The sequence below is a fragment of the Sceloporus occidentalis genome, unplaced genomic scaffold, assembly GCF_023333645.1.
Source record: "Sceloporus occidentalis isolate IW3139 unplaced genomic scaffold, rSceOcc1.0.p SCAF_66, whole genome shotgun sequence".
In the NCBI taxonomy this organism is placed as follows: domain Eukaryota; kingdom Metazoa; phylum Chordata; class Lepidosauria; order Squamata; family Phrynosomatidae; genus Sceloporus; species Sceloporus occidentalis.
Window position 1 is genome coordinate 1,234,937 of NW_028317046.1, and position 25,620 is coordinate 1,260,556.

The following is a 25,620-nucleotide window of genomic DNA, read 5'->3' on the forward strand; positions in this document are numbered from 1 at the left end:
CTGCCCCTCCATTACTGTATTTTTATTGCCCATTAAGAAGCGCGTAGCTACCGTTCGATAGGGCGAAACAACAGTCAATGAAACCTGTACGCATGCGCACAGCAGCTCTTCCGGGTTCGTGCGGAATGTGGCGCATGCGCACAAGCTCCATTCAGGAAGCCACGGCGGAAGGCAGGACTGCAAATCCCAGAGTCCTCCCCGGTGAGCGGTAGACGCATGCGCGCCGCTGGGGTTGTTGTCAAACGGTGGTTATGGAGATGGAGGAGAGGTGGTGGTAGTGACGGAGATTGTGGCCGAGGTCTGTAGATGTTACCGGTGCGCAGAGAATTTATCGTGGCCGCCTGACAATACGGGATTGTCTTAATACCCTGTGATAAGGGGGTGCAATTAAGTAACTGGCGGTAAAATGCCCTCAATATAAGGTGTCAGGAGGCTGGTGCCTCAGGGGCATTACTGCCAGCTACTGGTACCGAAGACTTGCTGCCTGCCTGTCTGCCCGCCCACTGTTTTTAGGAATCCGGGTACCTAGGGTCAGGGCTACCCAGGCCTGGGGTAAGTCATGGGGGGTGGGGTCTGAAAAGCTTCCAGTATGTTCTGTGGCATTATGGAGAGATAGGATGCTCAGTGAGGAGAACAGATTGGGAGACCGGTAACTCAGGCCTGTGGCTGGGTGTGTGGCATGCACCTGTATGGGGCTGATGGGAGTTGTAGTCCTGCTTCCACTGCTGTGATTAGAGTGGCTGCCCATTCGTTGTTGGGTTACGTTAGGTAGGGGTGGCAATGATGGGCATCGCCTTCCTCTTTTGGCAGAGGATGCTGGGAGTTGCAAACCAACCTGATATTAAGGGGCTGCAGGTTCCATCAGCTGTGGTTGATAAGAGTTGTAGTCCATGTATGTCCATTGATTAGCTGTAATGTGTAGGACTGTAACACATGCTGCCCCCTGTTGGTGCCTGTGATAATTGGGAGTTGTGATTAGGGGGTATTATCTAACCTGCCTATGGGGAAAGCTGGTAAATATTGTTACTACCTGCTGGTGGGGGCATTATGAGCTGTAAAGTAGTATTTGGCTGGGGATGATCTGAGTTGTGGTGTAACCATAGCTTTTGGGTTTTAGTTGCTGCTCTAAACTGCAATGAGATTAGAATTTAAATTTGTTATTGAGCTCCAGTGACAGCTGAGGTGCATCGTATGATGGGAGTTGTTGTCTAGCTGGGGCATTGGAGGATACATTATGATGATTTGGCTATGGATGATGGGGATTGTATGAAGTCCTAAATCCTCAAATTTAGGAAACCTTAACAGGGAAATCCCACCACGTTTTTTGTTTAATTTAAAAAAAAAAAAATTTTGTACAAAAATTGCTTTGTTTTCAGGTTTTAAAACAATTCTAGTTCTTAAAATATTGTTAGACAGTTGCAGTTGTAATGTGTATGTGTCATAGCTCTGTTATCTCAGTCCTGCGCTCTCGTGCCTTTTGGTAAAACAATAGAACGTTTATTTCTCAGAAGGGATCTATGGAGGAAAGGACTTCATTAGTATTGCCGTAAAGCATTAGCTCAGCGTGGTGGTTTATTGGCAAAATCACCCGCATGTCACATGACTGCCGTGGTGACCTAGAGGTTTGCATTGTGCTACACGTGTCCTGCAGTGACTATTGAATAAAAGCTACCGAGAAACAAGACCAGAACTATATATACGGTATATATAATCAGAGTGTGAGACCACCCTCCTGCAATTGGACAATTTCTTTTTTTACCGTAAGGCAGTATGATAAGGACTTGGTGCGTTTTCCTAGGAGATTGGGCTGGAGTAACAAAGCTAGAATGTAGCATACATGTAGCAAATACATGAATGGCAACAAATGTCATACTATGTGAAAACTATAGTTGGAAATACAGTTACACCGTGATTCATAAAACCTGGTGGGACTTCCCCTTTAAAGTTAGTGTGTACGTCATTTTTTCACATATTGTTTAATTAAAGCATTACATTAATTTTGTGCAATCTTTTAACCCTCGCTTTTCCTTGAAAACCTTTTGAATGAACAGGATTTGTCTCGTAGATCCGGTTTGCAGTCCGCAGGAGCATATGGCAGCGACTCCATTATCTCCTTACGCCTAAAAGAAATTTCGGACGTCGTCTTTATCCCTCCAGAGCTTGAAAATGCCTCACAAGATTGGATTTGTAGTAGTGAGCTCCTCTGGGCATGAAGATGGCTTCAGTGCCAAAGAGTTAATGGTTCATGCGCCAACAGTTACTGGGTGGCGATCACCAAGGTACCGTAACAACTTTTCCGCTTTGATCCTAATGTTTTTTCTTGTCTACGTTAGAAATAAAAACCTTTTTTTATTTAGTGTGATTCTCCACCAAGCCGGATGTTCGTAAGGAGTCTTTCTCTTCTCTATGGCTTCTAGATTAATCCCGTGACGCGATCTATTACTAGCATCTCCGTCTCGTCTAAAGCAGCGAAGTTTCAAAGGGGATCTAACCTTATTGCTGACGATTTACGTCATTAACGTATCTCTTCTGCCGTTTACCCCCTCGTAGGTTTTGCCAATACCCTCAAGAAATCGTCCTTCAGATGGTGGAAAGATGCCGCATTCGGAAGCTACAGCTGCTTGCTCACCAATACATGATATCCTCCAAAATCGAGTTTTACGTCTCGGAAAGCCTGCCTGAGTATTTCACCCCGTATCAGTCTGAAAGGTTCCGAAGATTAGGGTGCGTGCAAAATGTTACCCTGGCTTACGTTACAGGAGGGAGTGATGCTTAAACATTGGTATTTGGGGGTTATCTCCAAATGTATAAACTACAGCTAGTCACTAGGTGGCTGTTCTTAGCTCAATCCTCGTAAGTTTTAACTTTTACCCTACTGTTTGTATGTTACCCTAAGGCACCCTACTGCTTTTACTGTATATTACCGCCATGGACTTAGAAATAAAATCTGTATTTTTTCTTTTAGTTATGTATCACTATCTGATAACGAAAAAACAAGCTACAAGGCGCGGGAGCTGAAGTCCGTGTATGTCGATGCAGTTGGCCAATACCTGAAGCTGATTTTTCACAAAAACTATGCGAACCGATATAATCTGTATAATCAGGTACGTGTTACGGGGCTGACCTATACACACAATGCCAAGGAACCGCGTACACTAGTAATGTCCTAGTTAAGGAATGTCCGAAAACAGGGGAGCCTTTCAGCCATTGTTTGTTCTTTTCTCAGTCTCTCTCACTACCTTCTTCAGCAACTAGTCAGTCTCTGCTTCCCCGACTCGGCTTCCCTGTCTGCGTTCTCCTCTCCAGCGTTTTGTCCCCAGGGTGCACCGAGGCTCCTCTTTGTTGTGGAAGTAATCTGAAGAGGAGTCTATAGTGTAGACCTGCTTAGCACAGTACAGAATGGAGTGTTATAGTGTGATTTACCCCGTGTCCCTTTGTTTTTATTCAAGGTTGCGCTGATTGCTATAAATATTATTGGTGACCCTGTGGACTTCGACGAGGAGAACAATGCGGTAAGAGTCTATTAACACCATAAATAAGATGCACCCAACACCTGCTTCTTCTGTTATTCCAGGGAAGAGGGAAGACAAGAGGGAGATGAGATGCAATAGAAATATTTGAAATGCATAAATGGATTTAACAAAGTACAAGACGGAAGTTTATTTCAGAGAAGGAGAATTTAGAGCAAAAGACCATAATCTAGAACTAGTGGGTCAGACGCTAAGATGCAATGTTAGGAAGTTTTACTTTACTGAGATGGTTGTAGGTACGTGGAACAGCCTCCCAGGCTAATAGGGTGATGGAATTTAATCATACATCGGGTATTGATGAGTTCTGGATCTTTGATGGGACCAAGGACTGATTAAGGTCTGGGTCTTTACAGACTAGATGGGCTGAATAGGTCAATCTGATCTGTCTGCCGGTTCTGTCTTTCTTCGTATGTCCCTTTTGTAAATAATTTTAAATCTGTGTAACATTGTGTTCCCAAAGCCGACAAGAGATAAGCTTATCGACCAGTATCTGGGAAACAGCTCAGAGGAGCCTGCTATGGATTCGTCATATATTGGGTAAGAACAACCAACTAGGTCTGTATTAAATTTCATTTAAAACTTCACATTAACCCTTTTGTAGTGTCTTTTCATTTCTGTAAAGTTGGAATAGACTACTTGGTGCTGCCTGCCTTCATTTTTCTGCCAATGACTGGCTGTTTGGGACAGTAACTTTAATACATACAGTAATACTCACTAGTTCTTACCTGTATTCCTCCTTAAGCCATCCTCCTTATCAATCATACAATCCCAAACAAAGCAATACATGTGAAATTTGGTAGGGAAAAAAAAGTCGGGGGGCTGTAGTAAATTAATTTATATGTTTGGTGTCACTGTCCACTTTCTTTTTAGAAACCTGGGTTACCATGTAACTATTGAAATCGTATAAAGATAACGAATATGAAAGACTTAGAATACATTGCTTCATCATTATATATATATATATATATATATATATATATATATATATATATATGTATATGTATTATATATTTCAGCAGAGCTATAGAATTAGAATCATTCCCCGCATTGTGTCAGTTTGGCAGATGGCCACTGGGGGGAGCACATGCGCTGTCAGAACCCTACTGTTAGAAAGTTTAGAAAGGAAACAATGTATTTACCTTTTACGCTAATTGATTTATTTTGTGACATAGAGAAGAGATTCTCTGCTAGAGAATACTTAAATATAGGTGACTGGTTATAAATGAGGCTGAATTGTGTACATCATGATTATTATTACTGTATCAAAAGGATAAACTGTAATAACGATGTTGTGCAAAGTGGTGTTTTATTTTTTTCCCATGTGATTGTTGTGATATTTATTACATGTTATCTCTTTTCGCATCTCCCTTCTTTTTTATTTTTTATTTTATTAATTTCTTTTTTTTTTTTTTTATCTGCAGAAAACCAGATTCGATATCCCCGCTGGATGACTTGGCTTTTGATATGTATCAGGATCCAGAAGTGGCACAAATAATTCGCAAATTGGATGAAAAGAAACAGGAGGCTGTCCGCCATGAACGCTACGACTATGCCAAGAAGCTCAAGCAAGCTATTGCTGATCTGCAAAAGGTATTCCGCACATAGCAGGGGGTAGCCAGCAGGCATCAGCTGCTTTGGCACTACAACTCCCATGATTCTCATCAGTCTTACGTATGCTTATTGCCGGCTAGCGTGACCTATTTAATTGCACCATCCGGGGCGAGGCACCCTAAAGCAATAGAAAATATGTATAGTGATGGATCGCGATAAAGTGTTAAGAGCATGTGAAAGGCTGTTGTGCCATGTCTTGAGAACAAGGACCAAATAGGATTTGTGGTTTTCATAGCAGGAATAAATGTTTCCACTGGGTACCAGAACCATTACCCAACTTAACCACAACGACAGTTTCTCCAACGTGTCCTACAGATAAATACATGTGTTTTGTTTTTTTTTAGGTTGGTGAACGTCTTGGCCGTTACGAAGTTGAAAAGCGCTGCGCAGTGGAGAAAGAGGACTATGACTTGGCAAAGCTAAAAAAGCAACAAATGGAGGAGTACCGGCAGAAAGTGTATCAACAGTTAGAGCTGCACGATCTTCTGGATACGGCGCTGGTATGGATGCATATGTCATTCTACAACAACGTATCTCTTACTAATCCATGTGTCGATATATTCTTCTGTAGGTGCTGTGCCATGTTCTGACCACGTGGACACAGTGAAGAGTCAGGGAGAGCTACACCAAGGGAGCTCGCTTTATAAATTTATAGATATCTGTATGTATATATAATTTTTATGTGTGTATGTATGTGTATATATATATATATATATATATATATATATATATATATATATATATATATATATATTTTATATACCCATTGTACAGCGCTACGGAATTTGATGGCGCTATATAAAACAATACGTTTATATATATATATATATATATATATATATATATATATATATATATATATGTATGTATGTATGTGTGTGTTCATCTATGAAATAATGTTACGTCTAAGTTTGGTGGAAAGGAATCTTTAAGCTAGAATTATCAAGTTGCATTCAGCTCCCGTAATAAAACCATTGTCTTTTTTATTTATTTATTTTTTTTAAAGCCTGTTGTGGTGGATTTAGTGTTTTGGAACAGGCAGCGCGCTGTTTCATTCCTTTTGACAGGACATTCCTGGGGAATTATCACCCGCTGCCCCAGAGATCAGATTTCTCGTAACGAAAATCGGCGATTTCATTTAGCTCGTTAATAACTTTCTGGTGACAAGGGCCGAACGATGAGCGCAGATAAAATCTCTCCGGATTCCACAGGCAGAAAGACTAGGCAGACTATCAGTCGTATAAGGTCAATTATTCATGACCCATGTTTATTCACAACGTAACCTATACCTGATTGTAAGCAGCAACATTGTTTTAAAGCAGGAGTACATTGAACAAAAAATATTCCATTGTTGATGTTACTTGAGATATAAAAGAAAATTTACTGGGTTCCCTGCAACAAGATAAAAATCTGTGTGATTTATTGTATACGAAAATATATGTATATATTGTATAATAAAATATGGCTGCTAGGTGGGCTGCCTGTGCCTACAATCCAAAGAGTCACGGAATACCAAGAGCCTTTTAAGAGCCTTTTAAACTTGGTTTAGCGAACACAAAGGGCCATTGGAACACAGGAGTGATGGGAGTGATAAAGGGTCATTGGAACACAGGAGTGATGGGAGTGATAAAGGGTCATTGGAACACAGGAGTGATGGGAGTGATAAAAGGCCTCTGTATGCCAACGAACAATCAGCCATTTTCAGCCAATGTCTGCGCTGTATTTCATGTTATTTCAATGGATGAGATTTGCTTTTCTCTTAAAAGCAAACATTTTTTCCAAGTGTTCCCAAACTTTTGAAAGTTGGTGTATATAAAAAAAAATGTAATACTCCATTTGTTAAAGGCATTGTCATCCATTTTTATGGATGGTAACTCAACAAGAGACATGTGTTTGCATCTCTGGCAGTAAACCCCATATGTTTTGAAATAGAAATGAAAAATGTTTCCGGAGCTTAATAATTGATTAGATTCACATTAAAAGAGTTCAGAATGGAAAGAAAATAGAAAATTTTGCAAAAAAAAAAAAAAAAAAGCAATTAAGACACTTTAAGTGAAGTTAAAAGCCTTGTCTAGCCTCTTTCAGATTTAAAAGACCTTCCTTAAACTTTTCAGTTAAAGGAAGGATGAGGTAAAACCACATACACCCTTTTGGGTCGGGAAGTATAAAGATTATTCATTTATTGAAACAATTTTGCCAAATGGTAACTAAATATTAATATGTTTGAGTGACCCCAGGAAGCACAACTTGATATTCAGTCTAAATATTCGTCGGTGTCGTTGTGCATTGGTGGGATCTGGGGACGTTCTGATGGTCCCATGCATCTTGTGATGACTTGTCACTCGGGATACTATAACATATGTATATAGTTGTAACGGTTTCTTTGCCGTCTTCCTCCAGTTCTCAGGCTTAGTTTCTCCCTTCATACTAGATACGACGGGGCCCCGAGTTGTCTCTCGATCCACTGGAGAGTCCAACCAGCCCACAGCTGCGGAAAAACGCAACTTCGCCCCCGCCAGGCCAGGACAAAACCATAGAGAGGAGAGCTAAGAGAGAGCGGCAAATCGCGACAGAGAAGCCTCCAAAGATGTCTTCACCAAAGCCAGTACAACAACACCGTTCTCCTTCTCCTCCTCCTCCTCCTCCAGCTCCATCTGCGGTGGCAGCCTCCCCAAACATAAATGTAAGTGTGTGTGTATATGTATGTGTGTGTATATATGTATATGTATATATATATATATATATATATATATATATATATATATATAAATATATATGTTATTAAAGCACAGAAGACCATGTCCACTGATCATATTTTTTTTTATTTAATAAAATATAGAAAATTCTGTTAGCAACGTTATACTTTTGTAGTTATACCCCTTAATTATTCATGTTTGCATTTCTTGTGTTTTTACTTGAACAAATGGACACAGGTTAAACTAGGTCAGGAGGGAGCCAACGGGAGTTGAACGAGAACACGAGGGAAATTGAGTTTAAACATATGTTTGCGGAGATGTTAACATTTTTGTAAGATTATGTAGCGTAACACATGAAGGTTTTAGTAACTATTTGTCTTTGGTCTCCACGTACCGCTGTTTAGATTGAAGCGTTGCCCTACGATGAGCGGCCTCTTCCAGCCCAGAGGAAAAGCAAAGACGAGGCATTTACTTATCTTGAACCTGAGTCCATCGAGGAGACGGCTGTAGATACCCCAAGGACCAAAATCACCGGGGAACCAGAGCCGTTAACCGAGAAGGCTCTGAGAGAGGCCTCCTTTGCCATCGAAGTGTTTGGCGAAGCTTTAGTAAGTGCCGGTGGAGTCCTGCGTGATAGGAGCACGGTAGTGGGCTTATTATGGACAGGTTTGGAAATGCACTAACTACGTATAGGTCCGTATTCCTAAAAAAACACCCTCTTATGAGCACAGAGGCTTGCGTGATTAAATGTCAGAGGTTTTTATGGCAGCTTATTGATTGCGATGCCTACTGCTGTCAACACAAAGGGTCAGGATCAGAAACCCCCCAATAAGAGCAGAAGTTTGCGTCTTTATCTTCTTAAGGCAGCTATGCGTTTCCCAACATTTAGCTGTAGTTCTGCAATCAGACCTGCAGGAGATGCCTCCACGGCGGTGGTCTCCAGGGTTAATTCTGGCAGGTGTCTCTCTGTGCAGCAGATGTTTATGATGCACTACAATTCCCATGATGCAGGAATAGACCCATCATCATGTGGTTGTGATTGCGAGGACACATGGGCTCCTTGATGCCCCTGCATCTAACTTACAATTGTATTCTTTATTCTTTCTCTCAAGTCCCTCATTAACTTTCCTGCGCGGGGTCTATTAACGGATCAAAATAAAAAGTCTTGAGTTATTATCTGCAAAGGTGAAAATCCTATTCCGAGAAGATGGTTTCATGTTCTTCCTTGAAGCTCGACGAGTGCGCTAATCCTGAGATTTCTTCTTCTTAGGTCGCTGGAGCTTATTCCAAGACTTGGTCCTACAGAGAAGACGCTTTACTCGCGGTGTACAAGAAACTGTCAGAAATACCCAGCGAGACATCAAAGGACGACTTGAAAACCATGCTCCGCGCTGCGATATTCCTTGTCCGTCGCGCCATCAAAGACAAAGTGACCTCGGTGAGTGCTGCCTGTTAATGGCATTTTTATATGCTTTTATGGCATAACATTGTAAATATTATTTTTATGTTTCTTAGTAATGCCTGGTACAATCATGCAGTCTGTTACTGTAAGGAAAACAAGCCTAATGTAATCTGAAGTCTCAGAGATGCTGGGAAACATTATTTAACAGTTTTGTGCTGGAATAAGCCCCTGTCCAGCCCTCTCATCTCAGTCCATACATTTCATGCTATAGGACTGTTTGAGATATTTATTCCCATCTTCTAGAGCCACATATGTGATGACCTCTTGTGTCGACACACGTGACTAAGGGTAGAAAAGTCTAAACTGCGTCTGGAAGTTGGTAGAATGCCCCAGCGCGTTTCCCCTGGGCCATGGAAGTTTCTGCCTTGGGGTAAAGTCTACATAATGCTCTTCAGCACCTTATATACATTTTTTATTATTATTTATTTATTTTATTTTGAAAAGGGACAATTTACTGCCCAATATAGTGCCCAGCATATTAAAGTGCTGTGAAGAGCGAGACATCATATGTACATTCAAATATGTCAAAGGGTTAAATTAAGCCAAGAAGGTTTTCAGGAAAGACTAAGGGACCTCGGCATGTACAGCTTGCAGGAATGGGGGCCGATCTGCTATGTATCGGCGTATACACCGGGTTAACTTACTAGGATTTTTCTCTACGCTGGCAGTTTATTTATTTTTTTGCTGGCAATTGTTTTTTGGATCAGTTAGCGATAAATAAAGCCGGCTTGGAATATCTGGATATCCCTCGCTGATGTGAAACCAGTTGGACAACATCCTGGTTCTACTTTCCAGAGCGATGCTGCCAAAGTGACTTTAATGAGTGCGAGTGACTAATTAAAACAATAAATTCTCAAACCGGGCATTGTGCTCAGCCATTTGGAAGCTCCGCTCGATGGGTCCCTCGTAACGCGTCTCGCGTCTCTGCGGAGGGTCGGCGTACCCACAAACACAAAGGGCTCTAAGATTCCACGGCCCTTGTAATTTCCTCTGCGTTTCTGGAAAGGAGTCCTACGCGGAGGCCAGGAACAATGAATGTATAGACGGGGGCAGCGTAATGTACTCGCTAGTGGAAAATACATCATCCCGCGAAGGAAAAAAAAGCCCGGCGTTGGTTTAACGAAGATGATATCTTAATTGGCCACAGCTGCTTACGGGAAGAAAGCGCTCCAAAGCAGACGTGAACGGCGAGGCGTCTCTTTAAGCTCGACTACGCTTACCGCAAAACTTCTTTTATTTTTTATAATTCACCATTCAAAGTTTCCATCATAAACATTGATCTATCGACGGATCTGTCTGAATCGGCGTTTCTCTTGACGTGTTCAGCTAATGTTGCTTTAGCCTCTTGGATGTGTGAAAGTTCTTTGACGATCCCCCCGGGTGATATCACAGCGAGGACGTTAGACGCGGGTCGCCATGCCTGGCACGGGAGCCTGGCGTACGCACACGCAGCAGGGTACACTTAAGCCGGGTTCTGCTTTTACGATATATAATTACTCGCCGTACAAAAATTCACATGGAAGGTCGCTCTTATTTCCTCCTCAAATCGTACATCAATACATTTTACATTTTATTCTTTAATGAACTCTTCATCTTCGTTAGTATTATTATGGCAGTAATTCCAACAAACAATAAATAAACTAATGATGCCTTAAGATATTAAAGTCTTTTTTTTTTTTTATGTATTTATATTTATTGGAGGGCTTGTTTAAGGGAGAGTATGTTCACTACTGTTCAGGAGTTTGGGGTCACTTAGAAATGTCCTTGTTGATGAGAAAAGCACATTTTTGTCCATTAAAATAACACAAATTGGATCAGAAATCCAGCGCAGACGGGGTTAATGTTGGAAATGACTATTGTAGCTGGGAACGGCTAAGTTTTAATGGAATCTCTTCATAGCCGTACAGAGGCCATTTATCACTCCCATCACTCCTGTGTTCCAGTGGCCCTTTATCACTCCCATCACTCCTGGGTTCCAATGGCCCTTTATCACTCCCATCACTCCTGTGTTCCAGTGGCACGTTGTGTTCGCTGATCCAAGTTTAAGTTTAAAAGGCTAATTGATCGTTAGAAACTCTTTCACAATTATGTTACAGCCAGAAATGTCCCTTGTTTTCCATGAGAACAATTAATTGACGCCATTTTGATCGGTGATGTATACTGTCCCCATACTGGTGTGGCATTTATTGAGGCCTTACAGATAATAACTTTTTACTGAATCAATAAAATGAAGCATGAAGCGGTTTGTTTGATGGACGCTGCTCCGTATTTTATTTCTCCCTCTGGCATGTATTGGTGGCGTTGCACTTCGCTGTCACCGCATAAGGGATTAATCGTTGTTGCGTCTTCTTTTAATTAGGTTTTCCAAGCTTCATTAAGACTTTTGAAGATGATCATCACTCATTACATCCCGAAACACAAGCTGGGCAAATCCGAAACCACTCACTGCGTGGAGAAACCCCTTCCAGACCTGCTGTCCCGCACCGGAGACTCTGCCACGCGGTACAGGTTAATCGCCTCCAACTTCATCCAGGTACGATGACGAACAATGGCACGAAACACTCGCCTATTATTACGCGAATGAAATCCATTCAAACTATTTTGAATAATTGTTTAATACAATACAGTTTCTCATTTTGGATTTTTTATATATGTGTGTATAGTGTGTGTGTGTGTGTGTATAGAGCTTTCTAAATGAGCTGAACCTGAGAGTCTTAAAATATTTTAACCCTTTAATAGCCCAATATGAAGATTCCATGCAGTGACTCGTTAAAATAACCAAATGGCTCATATATTAAAATATTGAATTGTTTCATCTTAGATTCAGGAGCCATATGCCTATCCCATGCGTGTTTAAATCCCCTTGCTGTATTAACCTCTTCTAGTTCTGATGGAAGGCTGTTCCACTTTTCTACTACCCTCTGCTAGGTTTTTCATGGTATCCCCGGGAGTTGGTGGGACTTGGAACAGATCTGCTGAAGCTCGGTCACTCCAAAGCGATGTTTCTGTGAAATTCTGTATCCCATCCACCGAGCCCAAAACACGTTGGCGTTAAATCAATGTGGGGTTGTGTTTGCTGCGTTAGTGAACTTGCATCCCATGTTAAATAAACACAGAACCTAGTGCTCACGGATACACCAACATAAATACCGTGATGTAAATATAACATTAAAAAGCAAATTCTTCCAGCTTTTTAGTATGAACAATACACGCCTTGTTCTCCACCAAATAGGTGTTCACAGCAGCTACCCAAACGGACCCGGCTCTGCGATACGCGGCCGGATAAGCTATACTGGAACAGTAACGCTTTGTGGTTGCGCACTCGTTGCCGCCTGGGGACCGATCAGGTAAACTCCGAGTCCACGCAGCCCTTTAACAGGCGAAAATGGGGTCTGAGAGAGACGCGTCTAAAGAGTTAAAGAGCTCCTTTGTGAAACCTTGAGCCCCCCCCTTTTTCGTTTGTTTCCCGGCGGTCCGTGATTATTTCATAAGCAGCTCTTGGCTCTGGCACAAGGCGTTCGTAATCGTACACTCAAACGGAAATCGTGAAAAGCATTACAGATACACTTTTGTGTGAGTTAGACATGACATGCTGCACTTACCCAGACATTAAAAAAAAAAAAAAGCCTTAATGAAATCTTTAACGTACATTTTCTTTAGTCCTGTTTTTAATATCAAAACGAGGCCCTAGCGGCATTTCGTTCTTTTAACCCTTTGCTCTCCAGACCAGGTAAGCCATCGAATTGCCAGGGATTTGCTGCGATGTAATCATCAATAGAGAAATGTATAGATCAAAACCGATCCGTGGCTTCATTGCATTTAATTGAATGACTTTCCAACCATCATATTCCCTTTAATGCATGTGATAGCTGAGAGGTCTCTTTAAATATGCATGGTTTCTCATGCAATACCCTATATGCATTTCCCCCCATAATATGTATTCTTCTATACTGGGGCTGTCGGGGTGAGTAAACTGCCCCTTTAACGGTTCCACTGGGGCATCCAGTACATTAGTACTTCTAAAACTATGTTAAGCTAATGCTTTCTTCTGCGGTCTCGGCATCAAGCGCCAGAAAGTTATAGCTTCTGACATCTAAAACTCCAATTCACGTCTTCTGAGGATTAGCTTTTGAAGGCTCCAGAAGGTTTTGAAGAAAAGCCAAGTAAACCAATCCAAAAAAGTGGCTTTTTTTGAGCGTAATTGTAAGGAGCGGCTGTGTTTGATCAGACTGATTGCTTTATGTTCTCAATGATCCAGGAGATGTATTGTGACCATGGTCACCATTATACTAATGCCATTTTTTTTTGTCTAGGAAATGGCCCTTTTTAAAGAAGTTAAACCCCTGCAAATCATTCCGGTTCATTTGGTTCAACCGCTGAAGGCAACGTTGCCTTCTCGCCTGGCCTTGAGTCAAATGGAGTTGGTGGACACCTTGATCGCAGAGTTGGGGGTGGAAAATTCTGGATTTACTGTGGACAACGTCATGAAGGTAAGACGAAAATCTGAGGTTCGGATGTAATGTAAGGAAGTTCTCAGAGAGGGTGCTAGATACATGGAACATCTGTCTAGCATAAGTGGTAAGGGCTAATCCAGTGAGGGGATTTAAACATGCATGGGATAGGCATATGGCTCCTGAATCTAAGACGAGTACTTTGGTAAAAATGGGTAGACTAGATGGGCCGAATGGGTCTGATCTGCTCTATGTTTTTAAAGAAACTTTCCATCATTGGCTTTTCATTCCTAGATAATATAATTAATAACTTTTTATGTCTAACCGAAAAAACACACTCTCAGCTTGCAATAGGCGCCCTGGAATACACAACGTCAGAAGTGCGGGATAAAGCTGTCCGGATGATTCTCTACCTATACAAGCAGCATCGGAGCCAAGTGCTGGGATACATGCCGACCGATGACTCCAACACGCGGAGAAATATCTTATACAAAACTCTCTTCGATGGCTTTGCCAAAATTGATGGGAGACCCACAGATGCAGAACTCAAGGTGCGTAACGCTTGTGTGATTGAATCCGGTAAAGTCCCTTTTCAGCATGCGTAGCCTCCTCTGCTTTTCCTCCCGCTATGACCAGTATATTGTTAAAAATAATAAATCATGGCCCATCTAACCGATGGAATCCAATGTTGGCGTGTTCGGTAGCTGTAGGCGCTTTCGTATCTCCCAGCTGTCCCTGTTTTATGAGAGACAAACCCTACTCGGAACCCAAAATCTTTTTACTCTCCCAATGTAAAAAAAAAAACCCACATTGGGTAAAAAACATAAAATTCTAAATATCGTTACTAGGCCCAGAAAAAGGCACTCGCAGAAGAGGCGGAAAGGCAAAAAAAAGAAGAGATCCGAGCACTCCAAGAACAGCTGGCAGCCCTGAAGGAGATGCAAGCAGGAGCGCTGTCTGGGAAGGTAAGGACATCCTTGTATACGGAGGCCTCCGTGCGTTATATGTCGTACCCGGGAGCTTCCTTATGAGAGAGGAGCCTAATCTCTCCATTTTGGACCTTTTAACGTCTGCCTAATTTGCATATCTATTTATTTATGTATTTCTTTTTAGACAAAAGATGCCAATATGAATAAAACCAAAAATGGTAAGTCTACTTATTATGTATCATCTGACCCTAGTTACATTTTACATACCTTTTTTGATTTATAATTAGAGAGCTGAGAAGCAGATCTAAACCGTGCAAATAATGGTGTTGATTTTGACCAAAGTAGACCGTGAGTCAACAGCCTTAATTATTTAAAGATACATTCTGTTTTTCAGAGAAGCAGAGCCTTCAAACCCAACGCCCACGTCGCATGTAATATTTAAGCCGCGCTGCGGAATCTGCCGGCACTTTAGAAATAAATGTAATGTCCCTAATAGTTTATTTTCATGTTTTATTTTTAAGATGAACGTGGCAAAAAGGCAACATTGTCTCCTAATACAGAAGCCTCTGACCGCCATTCTTCGGGGACAAATTACTTGGATAAGTAAGTAAAGTTTTATATACAATATTCTGTTAAAAGTAATTAAGCGGACAGGGGTATATGTCTCTGGGGTAATTAGCTTTGCGTGCGGGAGATATAGCCTAGAGCTGTCCATGCAGCAGGAACAATGAGCAGAGAAGGTGGTGCAGATGCTAAAATACATCAGAAAGGTAGACGCTGAGATCAGAATTTATTTACAACACACAAAAGAAATATTGCTTCAAGTTAAAAACCGATGCATCTGTGTCATCTACTGAGCCAGCTTTCTGCAAACACGTTCCACCAAGAACGTTCTGCTTGGAGGCTCCTAAAACCTGAGATGTTCGCTGATGGATCCCATCCTTACCTTTTTGTTCCTTTATACCAGATTTCTGACACGATGGGGGTTATTTCTATAGAGCAATTTTGGTTCAAAGGATTGGAAAGAGGTCTTGTGGCCATAGTAGCCAATGGAGTGGTCCAGTCAGCAGGGAGATTCCAGCAGTTGCCATAGCAATAAGTCAATTTAAAAAAACAAAAAAAAACTTGGAAGCAGAATTGCATACATTACAGAACATGTAGAGATATCCTCCAAAGTTTGCCAGCTGTTGCTGTTATTTGAAAATACTTGACACGTTGGGACTGGGGTATATGGGCAGGTTGCGTTTGTTACGATTGCCCCATTGTCCAGGTCTTCATGGGTAGCTTTACTGTAGCCAGCCAGGTAAACCTACCTTTTGTAATTGCATGGTGAGCAGCTGCATATCCTTTCAGACCTTTGTAAATGGTAATTGTTTACGCGGCCTTACATTATCTTTTTTGTAGCTTATGTATATTTTGTGGGGAGAGAGACGAATCCTTTAACGAGGAAGGCTTGGATCTACATTACTGGAAACATTGCCCCATGCTGAAAAGATGCGAGCAATGCAAACAGGTAACTGAAGAAACTAGTAAAATCTATTTATTTCATACTTTTTTCCTTCCATTTGCCTATTAACCAGTTATACCTCGCGCTATGGCTTTGCTTCTTTCAAGCTTTTACAGATGTCAGTGAATCGTGGTTTATCTATAGAAGAAAGTTCACTTTAGTGACATCATTTTGTATAATTTTTTTTTGAGTGTTTCTTACATTTTAAGCTTGGTTGAATTGACATCTGAGATCAATGCCTATTGTGCAAAACGACCTTTGGGCACCAGCAGTTTTTTGATCGCAGTTTTCTTTTTCCATTATTTTTGCAGTAATAGTGTAATTTCTTCCAGGTTGTTGAAATCGCGAGCCTGATGGACCACCTCTTAACCGAATGCGATCAGAAAGAATTATTTGGCAAATGCCAGCGCTGCTCCGAAGCCATTTTCAAAGAAGTGCTTACAGAGCATCTAAAAGCCAAGTCCTGTAACCGTAAGTATGTTAACGTTACGACGCGGTTCAGTAAAGGGTCATTGGTGTAGCCATGAGCTTTTGAAGCTATCCAAATAGACGGCGGACACTTTGATGGGAAACACATAGTCATGGGCGTTTATCATCATTTTTCAGTTAATAGAACAAATGCCCTACAAAAATGAACTTAGCGGTTGTTTTTTTTCTTGGGTGATGTGGTGCAGCCGTGTGATTGCAATGCGAGCCCACATTGGACTAAGTGGATAACCCCTTCGTACATTAGTACCGTATTCTGTCATCGTTGATTAGATAAAAACTCCAAAGAAAAAGGCTGAGTCTCCTCTGATTCAAGAATCCGATCTGTCTGTAACTAGCAGACTTCACCCACACCCTTAGTAACTTTAAAGCGACCACAATGTTACATTCAGCATGTATGAAAGATCGCAGCCTATTCTAATCTAAGTGTTCTGTATCCGGTCGCAATCATCCTTTTGGTTATGGTGTTGAGAAACGCCACTGTCTGATGCCGATATCCCATTAACGTTTACGATCTCTGCCGGGTCGATAATATAACTGGAGGCCGGGGCAGATCTCCAACTGCTGTTCATCTATTCTCCCCATAATGCTTGATCAGCACTGGCTTGAATGAATCATTGGGTTTAGATGAGCCCTGGCCATGGGTAACATTGCTCATTTCTGCCACGTAGGCCACCATCCAGACATTCAAACCTTAATGAAATGTAGAGAGTTCCTCGGTCTAGGGGAAGGGATAGAACTAGATGAGAACCTGAAGAAGGAGCTCAAATAGTCTGTGATTTTGTTGGAAGGATTTTCTGTGGGTTTCTTCCAGGGCCGAGTGATTGGGGACAGGTAATCTTGTGTTTGGTTTAGTAAGCAGGGTGCTGGGTTGTAAATAAAGAGGCATTAATAGTGGGAAGAGGGGGAAAGGTTCTGCCACTTTACAGATCTCTGGCCAGACTTCACCTAGAGGATTGTGTACAGTTCTATCTAAGGTCTCCGGAACTGGTCAGAGTTCAGAGAAGGACGACTAAAATGGTAATTTTTATCCTTCAAACAATTTATCAGGGAAGAACAAGGGATCTTTTAGCTTGGAGAAAATGATTCCAATAAAATCATAGAATAGTTGAGCTCCTTCCTCAGGTTCTCAACTAGTTCTATCTCTTTCCCTAGATGTTTGGCTTGGAGGAAAGAAGAGAGAGATGGGATCTCAATATCTATAACTGCAGAGAAGCCCTTTGCCATTTTATTTTAGAACATTCTGTTATATAATTTAACTTATTTATGTAGAAAAAATTTCTCTAAGTCTCCAAAGTAAGTCCGTTTTCTAGCTTACAAGTTCTTATTTTTTCCCCTGCATTCATGTCAACGCTTAAAGTCTGCAGATCCTCAAACTCTACGTGACTTCATAAAGCCCAATGGAAGGAGCACTTAACACATTAGAACAGTGCAGGCCTTTGTCTTCGCTCGTAGAACTGTCAGCTCCGTTTGATTCTTTTCTTCTGTTCTAAGCCTTGTCGTATGAATCACTTTGGCCACAGCGAAGGTCATAAAAGAAAAGCAACGGGTTGGAGCCAAGTTTGTTCCTAACGTGCCTACAGCTGGCAGGAGAATAGGACCCCCACACCCTGAAGCGCTTCCACCTCTCGTACACTAAACACAGGCGTGTCTCTTTACTCCGTTGTCCAAGAGTTTCCCGATGTCTGTTCAGCTTAATGGCCTGAATTCCAAATTCCTAAAGTTTTGTTGGTGACTAAATTCACCGAGGTCTGGGTGCGTCCGTTTACCGAAAGTGTCTACACCAGCTGCGTGTCTCTAAAAGAAGATGATTGGCCACCGTCCACGGTCCGTTGGAAACCCCATTTATATATAAGCTGCTCCCTTTCAACGTATATTAAGTTGTTACAAGATTTCTTTCGCCAACGGGGCTGGTGGGTTCCATTATTGTTGTGTAAGATTTTTTTTCTTTTTGGGGGATAAATGAGTTGGCTCCTATTAACGATTTTATATTAACAAGATGGAGTCTGTACTAGACCATGATAACGTTTTTATTAAGCCAAAAACAGCGAAGCTTTCGGGACCTCAAGATGCCGGTTCTTTGGAAGGAATCGTTCATCTTGAGGGAACCTCCAAACTCCTCAAATTATATGAGACTCTTCGTCTTTTTCTGCATTGGCCCAATAAAAGTAATCAACCTTTGGTGTAAGACTCGATTTTCTCATGTAAAACGGTATCTGTTTTCCTTATATTAACAGTACAAAAAAACAGAAGAAATTAAATAAAAATCATGGGGATGTTTCTGCTCTTTCCATGAGGTTATCCATTGAGTTGTCCTTTAACCTACTGAGTTACAGAAGAACTATTTTGCGAGCCCCCCCCCATGTCTGTTGACCCAAAAACTTAAATGTTCTTCTGAAGGATTTGCCGCTGGTTGGTCTTATTTGTTCTTGTTTTTTTATTGTTTTCAATGCATTCTTTGCCGATAATTTTATATCATTACTAATATATGGTTTTGTTTAACTCAATTACAGCTTCTAAGGGGGACAAGGTTGCAAATCGCTGTCCGTTATGCCATGAAAACTTCACGCCTGGAGAAGAGGTAACGTGTCTGTAACAAATTGGTGAAATATTTATAAGATGGGTCAGCGAGCCCAAACGTTACAATGCCGTCCATCTACCCTGCACTGAAAGGTCCAGATGAATTATATGACGGATTCCAGCGAATCGAATAATGTCACACAAAGCTGGCTTTGTACGGCAAAACGCGTAGGGTCATGCATCTCTCTCTCAAATATCAACAAAGACCCGATGATGTAAACACATGCTGATTACGTTAATTATTATGTGCAAACGCCCTTCTAAGAGAGCCAGTTTAATGTACAAAACATTCAACAAACATTGCATCACATCGGCTATTTTGTAATCACTGGGATGATTATTAGCCACCGGCATGAAATGAGAATAGATATCCTATGGCCTTTCCACGTGTTCGCCAACTTAGGGTAACTTTGTCTCATGGAAATTAATGGACGTTCTGGAACCAGTCAGGTCATTGAGGGGACTTTTATGAGTCTGTGCCCCCCCCCCCCCGACAACGTACCCATTCATTGTAACGTAATGGGGACTAATTACAAAGTTCCCCCGAGAAACCATATAGAGGTGCGTTCATTCTTTCATCATTTCAAGTCCGGTAAGCGATATCGCCGAGCCGGCTGTGTGGTAAAAAGACACAGTTATAATTTCAAATAAAAGCCATGTTGTGCTCCTATTCCTTCCCTCGCCGCTTGACTTCCCGCATAGCGGTCGTGTTTTAAGTCTTCGCTTGGGTAAAAAAAAAAATCTGTATGAAGGACATTTCTTTGTTGTGTGATATTTCAGTCCTTTTTCTAGCCCAAGATTAAATAGAGGGTCTTTGGCAGTGAGATAGCGGGTTCATTTTCAGTCATTTCTTCTTCAAGTTTAATGAAAATAAGAGGTTTTTTTTGGGGGGGGGGGGTTACCGTGTGTCAGCTCCTGTACCGATTATACGGGTAGAACGTCGACTCTGGAGATCGATGGAGCGTTTAAAGCCAACGGCGGTCCTTGACACGCGGGGCACGAGCCCTCTGAGAAAATATAGATTTTCAGTTAATTGTTTACTTGGCGACGTTTCGCTTTTACCTTCTCCGTTCCCCAAATACCGTCCGTACGGCCGGTCTTACCGGGCTTTGCAGATAGAATAGCGGTATAATTAAAATTTTAGTGCTTCACATTTTTTGACAATGTCTTGAAAACTAAAGCTCCCCTCGCCAACGTAAAAATAATTCAGAGTTTATGATTACAGATAGGAAGCCATGCGCTTATCTGATCGGTGTATCTAAACCTTCGAATTACTTGTACTTTGGGGGAGTTTCGGATGTCCCCAGCATTTTCTGGTTTAGCTCCTTAACTCTCCCTCACCCTGTTCGCATGGGAAGATCACTCCATGTTCTTACTACCCTTTAACGTTTACGTTTTAAACCTGTTACCCAGGGCCGGTCCTAGGGTTTATGCCCCCGTGTGAATTGTGCCCACGCTCTTCTTCTTCATGTCCGTTGGGGCAGAAAGTGGAACCTCCTGTGGAAACGCCGATCCTCGGGAGAACGCGAAATGTCCACTTGTGACGCAATGGCGCAGACGACAGCTCTTCCTAGCTTAGATATTTTAATGATCATTGTGCCGAGACATTTTGAGGATGATGCCCCTGCTTTTATCTCAAACTGCGTTCAGTTTCATTAATTATAAAAGCAGCTCCTCGAGACTCTTGGCGAGGATTTCCGGATCCTCCGTTCAATGCGTCCGACGGATCCTCTTTTGGCGGTCTTAACACCGTAGCAACAAACAAAAATGGTCCAGTTAGGGGGGGAAAAAAAACATTTCATTGGTTGCTATGGCGATAAGACCATTTTTTTTATTTTTTTTTCCAATATTATTTGGAACCTCTATGCTTACTGGAAGCATATATAAATTGGGACCCGCATGGACAGACAATGGAGAACTAACCAAGTCGGCACAAAATCATACGTTTAATATTTTTGAAGTTTTGTGTGGTTTTCCCCTTTAATGGTCTGCAGTCCCAGCACGAAGCAGCTGGTTTAATGTTCGGTTTCTTCCAAACTCCCAACCTGTTACTTGTCCGTTTTCATTAGCAGAGGGCCTCGCCTGCTTGGAAGTATAAACAGCGTCTTCGCGTCCACCCAGTTATTTCACTGTGTTTTGTATCAACAACGATCTAATGCGCGCTTTGCCCCAAAATGCCTCCCAGTGCCAGAATTCAATTGAATAAATGTGCCCGATTGGGGTGTTGGCGCTGGTTACGTTTCAAAATGTTACAACATGAAATACAAAGCTTATGCGATTCCCGTTCCTCCTTCAAGTCCTCCTAAAGCCTTCCTCCGAGTTAACAGACATACAGATCGTGGGGAAGAGAAGTTGTCAGTATGGGATTTGGTTAAAAATCATATTCCTTTATAACCAAATATAAAGGGGAACCTAAAACACCTTTGGGTTATGTGTGGTTACTGCAGTTATTGGAAAGGAGAAACCAGCAATCATGAGCCCTTTAATGCATGTAATAGTCGCAAGCTCCCTTTAACCCCTTCATGACAGTGCATTGTTTTTAATGGGTTTAAGGACAACCCATTAAGGGGTTAAATTGCCAGCACTGGCTCTGTGATCTATTCAGACCCCCGTCCGCATGTGTTAAAAATGATGCCGTTGATTTTATTGGGAGCACTTCTAGCAACCGATCCGTGGCAAGTAATGACAGACCATAGAGAAGAAGAGGGCAGCTGCAGCTGTAGGGCTGCCTCTTCTGTATTGATAAGAGCTTTAATTTTTTTAATAGCACTTTTAATATGGATTTCTCTTTAGTGGGGTGCCAGGGACACCAAACCGGCCCTTTTACGTGTTTTCTAAAAATGCAGTTAATTTTTTAAATTAAAATAAATCTTACTTTTCTCATTTTAACTTTGTTTTACTCTGCCCCTTACAAAACATATCACTCGTCGAGTGAGCAATGTTAAAATTTAATATCAATTATATACACCCTACAAAGGCGACTCTCTGTACAGATCTTCACCCGCTGTTCCCGTTTCATCGTAGGCATGGAAATCTCATCTCATGGGAAAAGATGGCTGCAAGGCGAACCCTCGCAGGACGCAAGCCCTTCAAAGAACTCAACTGGCATCGCATGGTAAGTGGTTCCTCTGGTATATAACCAGCCCCTAAAATCGCCTTCAAAGACCAGTCCATCGGTATGAGGTGTTTCTGCCCCAATGAGAATGATACTTTCTGCGGAAGAAATCCGTTAACGGGTCTTTTGGGTCTTTAAATCTAGCCCTTTTGGGATCTTTAATACATTCTGTGAATACGTAATGGATCCAGTTGGCGTTGGAAACCGGTAATGTGTTTTTATATTACTGTTCTTTCCCCCCCCCCCCCCCCCACACACGTAATTTTTTTTTTTTTTTTTTATTTAATTCCAGCGGCTGTTAAAGTCGGAGGATCCGCCGTAACTAAACCCGGCCCCGTGCTGGGCAAACAACGAGCACCCGTCGCGGGGAGTAAGATCCCAGCCCCGAGAGCCGGATTAAATAAAACTATGACCAGAGCTCAACCGAAGAGATGATTGGATAGAAAACAGCCGATAGTCTTTGAAATTAAGTAGAACATATATCGGTTCGACCCTCGACGGTATGATAAACACTAAGAGGGGTCGGTAGGTTTATAAATGCACTTTGAGGTCTTATCTATTTAATCATAACCAATTTATTCCCACTGATGACAGACTTCCTCCGTCAATTAGTGACATTTTATTTAAAAAAAAAAAAAACTGTGTTTGGTGTTCTATTTTATCCATTAGTGTGTGGACCACGAGTATAGATTATCCACGTCGCTGATTGTGAATTCTTTTTTACGTCGGAAACCCCCATATATAATCTACGGCAATAGTCATTTTTAATAGAGAACTTGGACTGAAGACATTTCCTTTGTCGGGAAATATTTTAAGTGAGGGGAGCCGTCTTCGTGGATGAGGACACCTTCACAAACCTCTGTGCAGAGGACATATATTAAAAAGGGAGAGCTAAAGACACAGAATATATAGATTTTATTTAAGCATTTTACTTTTATAGCTTTTTGACTGTTATTTAAGAAAAACAAAACTTTTGTTTAAGGTCCATCATAGATGCCGAGAGGCCGTTGGAGATGGGACAAAGAATACATACTAGGAATCGCGGTTTGATTCATGAAAGATTTGTCCCCAATAACAGCAAAACTTTTACTGAAAAACATAGGTTTCTAGAATTAAATTCCATGAGCTATCAAGACCTTATCAAAATAGAATAAAAATAAAAAAAAATGGCATGCGTTACCAAGTCATGTTAAGGGAAGCCGTCCTTAAATGCAGGAGCCTGGGAACTGAGTGTATGATCGGACTTATGCATGCTTAAGGCTTCCTTTTTAATATTTGTGATTTTGTTTAAAAACTATTTATTTTGTGTGTATATTGTAAATCCATGACTAAATAATCACATATTTTTGAAATTGTTGTCTACTTTATTTTTCTTTTCTATTGTCTAAAAATTGTCCGTATTACACAGTTTGTGCCGACATTCGGCAGCACTTTAATTTTCTGTTTGCAGGGATGGCTGTAGGTTTTGTTGAGTTCTAAGCAACCATCGTACCATCCAGTGGCGTATTTAATGTGGGTGCTGCCCCTAGGCCTGACACGCCAGGGCCGTTCCCCTGAGCCGCCTTCCTCAATGTGGTGTAGAGAGCGACGGAAGATGACGATGTGTCCGCACGGTGCCTTTTTACATATCCAATGGGGCATGTGCTGGCTCGGCCCTGTCTTCCGTTGCATAAGTGGGCCAGTTGGTGAGATCAGAGATTTGGATGGCAGATCCAGTCTTCTTTTGGGGCCACACTTTCCAAAGGCATATGTAACCTTCCTTCCCTCCCTCCCTGGGATCTTCTGCAAAGAGGGGAACTGCTGAAGTGGGAGCCAAAAGGTCAACAGACATCCCCCACCATCAAGCCAAGTCTATAGCAATACATGAGTTAACGCTCATTCATTCTTACTTATTGTGTTGTAGTTCACCCACCTTTCTAACGTTAAGAGGGGTTGGATGTCGCCATTCTTCTGGCATATCCAACATCTCTAGCAACCAATAAAACAAGCTTTCTGTGGCTTTTGGCACATAAAACCGTAACGTTTTTATTGGCTTTAAATATTTGTCCGGTTTTACAGCCGTGCATAGCTGCAGTATCCAATCTGACTTCGCTCCGGGCAAAGGATTACTATATAAACAGCTTAGACGCTAAGTGACGAGTGAATGAAGAAGGCAGCTCGTCCGGAACAGATGGCGACGATTTCTGAAAATCAAGATACTCCTGAAAGTAGGGACCAAATGCCGTGATGCACCCACACAAATTATACAACCTTCCAGAAAAATAGCGTTCGTTTGAAACCATAAACACATACGTTTTTAGATGTAGCGCTAGGGTAATGGGACGTAAGTGCTTTTTTTTTTTTTTTTTTGTATTGTTATTGAAATATGGATAGAAATCCCTTTCGGGATTGTTTATTTTATTTCTAATTTTTATTTAAATTTCGTATATTTGTATGAGTTCTCGCTCCGTTATCTGAGCCGATCTACTTGACATACACCTGGACTCCTTATCAAGCTGCCTATGGTGAACAAGACACAGCCATTCCTTAATCACCCAGAACAGTACTTTATTAACGTTGCCATAAAGCATCAGCTCAGTGTGGTGTTTGAGACAGGAAAGTCACCCAAAATATCACATGACTGACAATCACGACCTCCAGGTCTGCAGAAAAAGTGAGTTCACAAAATGATATAAAACCATATTTTTTGTCAATGCTGACCAACAATATATACAACGCTGGGGGGCTATTACTGTACAGAGTAATTACAGAATCATAATACAGAGGTGGGGTTTTAGGAGAGTTTTTTTTTTTTCATGGGACTTCCCTTTAAAAGACCACAAACTGCCGCGCACTGGTTTTGTTTTATTTTTTTATAGGTGCTGTTCCACTTGGATATAACATTAATTGTACTCTCTAATATATTAAGCAAATACATTTTAGCAGATTATGCTGAAGGATAAAAATGTGGGGGGGGTCCATGGGACTACCCCAAAAAAGAAACGAGGAACAGCAACACAAAAGCAGAGGAGAGAAAATAGCGAGTGGAACATGAAATAGGAGGAACAAAGAACGCTTGGATGGAACACCAAATGGCTTGTTAGAAAAAGAGGAAATAACATTTCGCAGAAGTCTTGGCATGCGGAAGGACGGCTGGCTTTGTCCTTAGAAATGCCCTGTTCTAAACTCACCTATGTTTCTGCCACATAGAAATGTAACTTAATGCAATGTATCTGTTAGATGTTCGCTTATTCTTCATTATATGTAGAAGTAC

At 41.5% G+C, this 25,620-nt stretch overlaps 1 protein-coding gene across 1 annotated transcript; it reads left to right on the plus strand.

Annotated features, from left to right (window-relative positions):
• Window positions 1-2,166: 2,166 nt before the first annotated feature.
• Window positions 2,167-23,846, plus strand: LOC149286809 (centrosomal protein of 104 kDa-like). Its single transcript, XM_089493642.1, has 21 exons — window positions 2,167-2,279; window positions 2,551-2,724; window positions 2,966-3,104; window positions 3,450-3,512; window positions 3,991-4,067; window positions 4,952-5,120; window positions 5,486-5,641; window positions 7,573-7,824; window positions 8,242-8,445; window positions 9,108-9,275; window positions 11,659-11,832; window positions 13,613-13,789; window positions 14,095-14,301; window positions 14,599-14,715; window positions 14,864-14,897; window positions 15,201-15,282; window positions 16,084-16,192; window positions 16,519-16,657; window positions 19,186-19,253; window positions 22,277-22,367; window positions 23,776-23,846. The coding sequence occupies exons 1-21, from the start codon at window positions 2,167-2,169 to the stop codon at window positions 23,844-23,846; spliced, it is 2,784 nt and encodes a 927-aa protein (XP_089349768.1).
• Window positions 23,847-25,620: the final 1,774 nt, after the last annotated feature.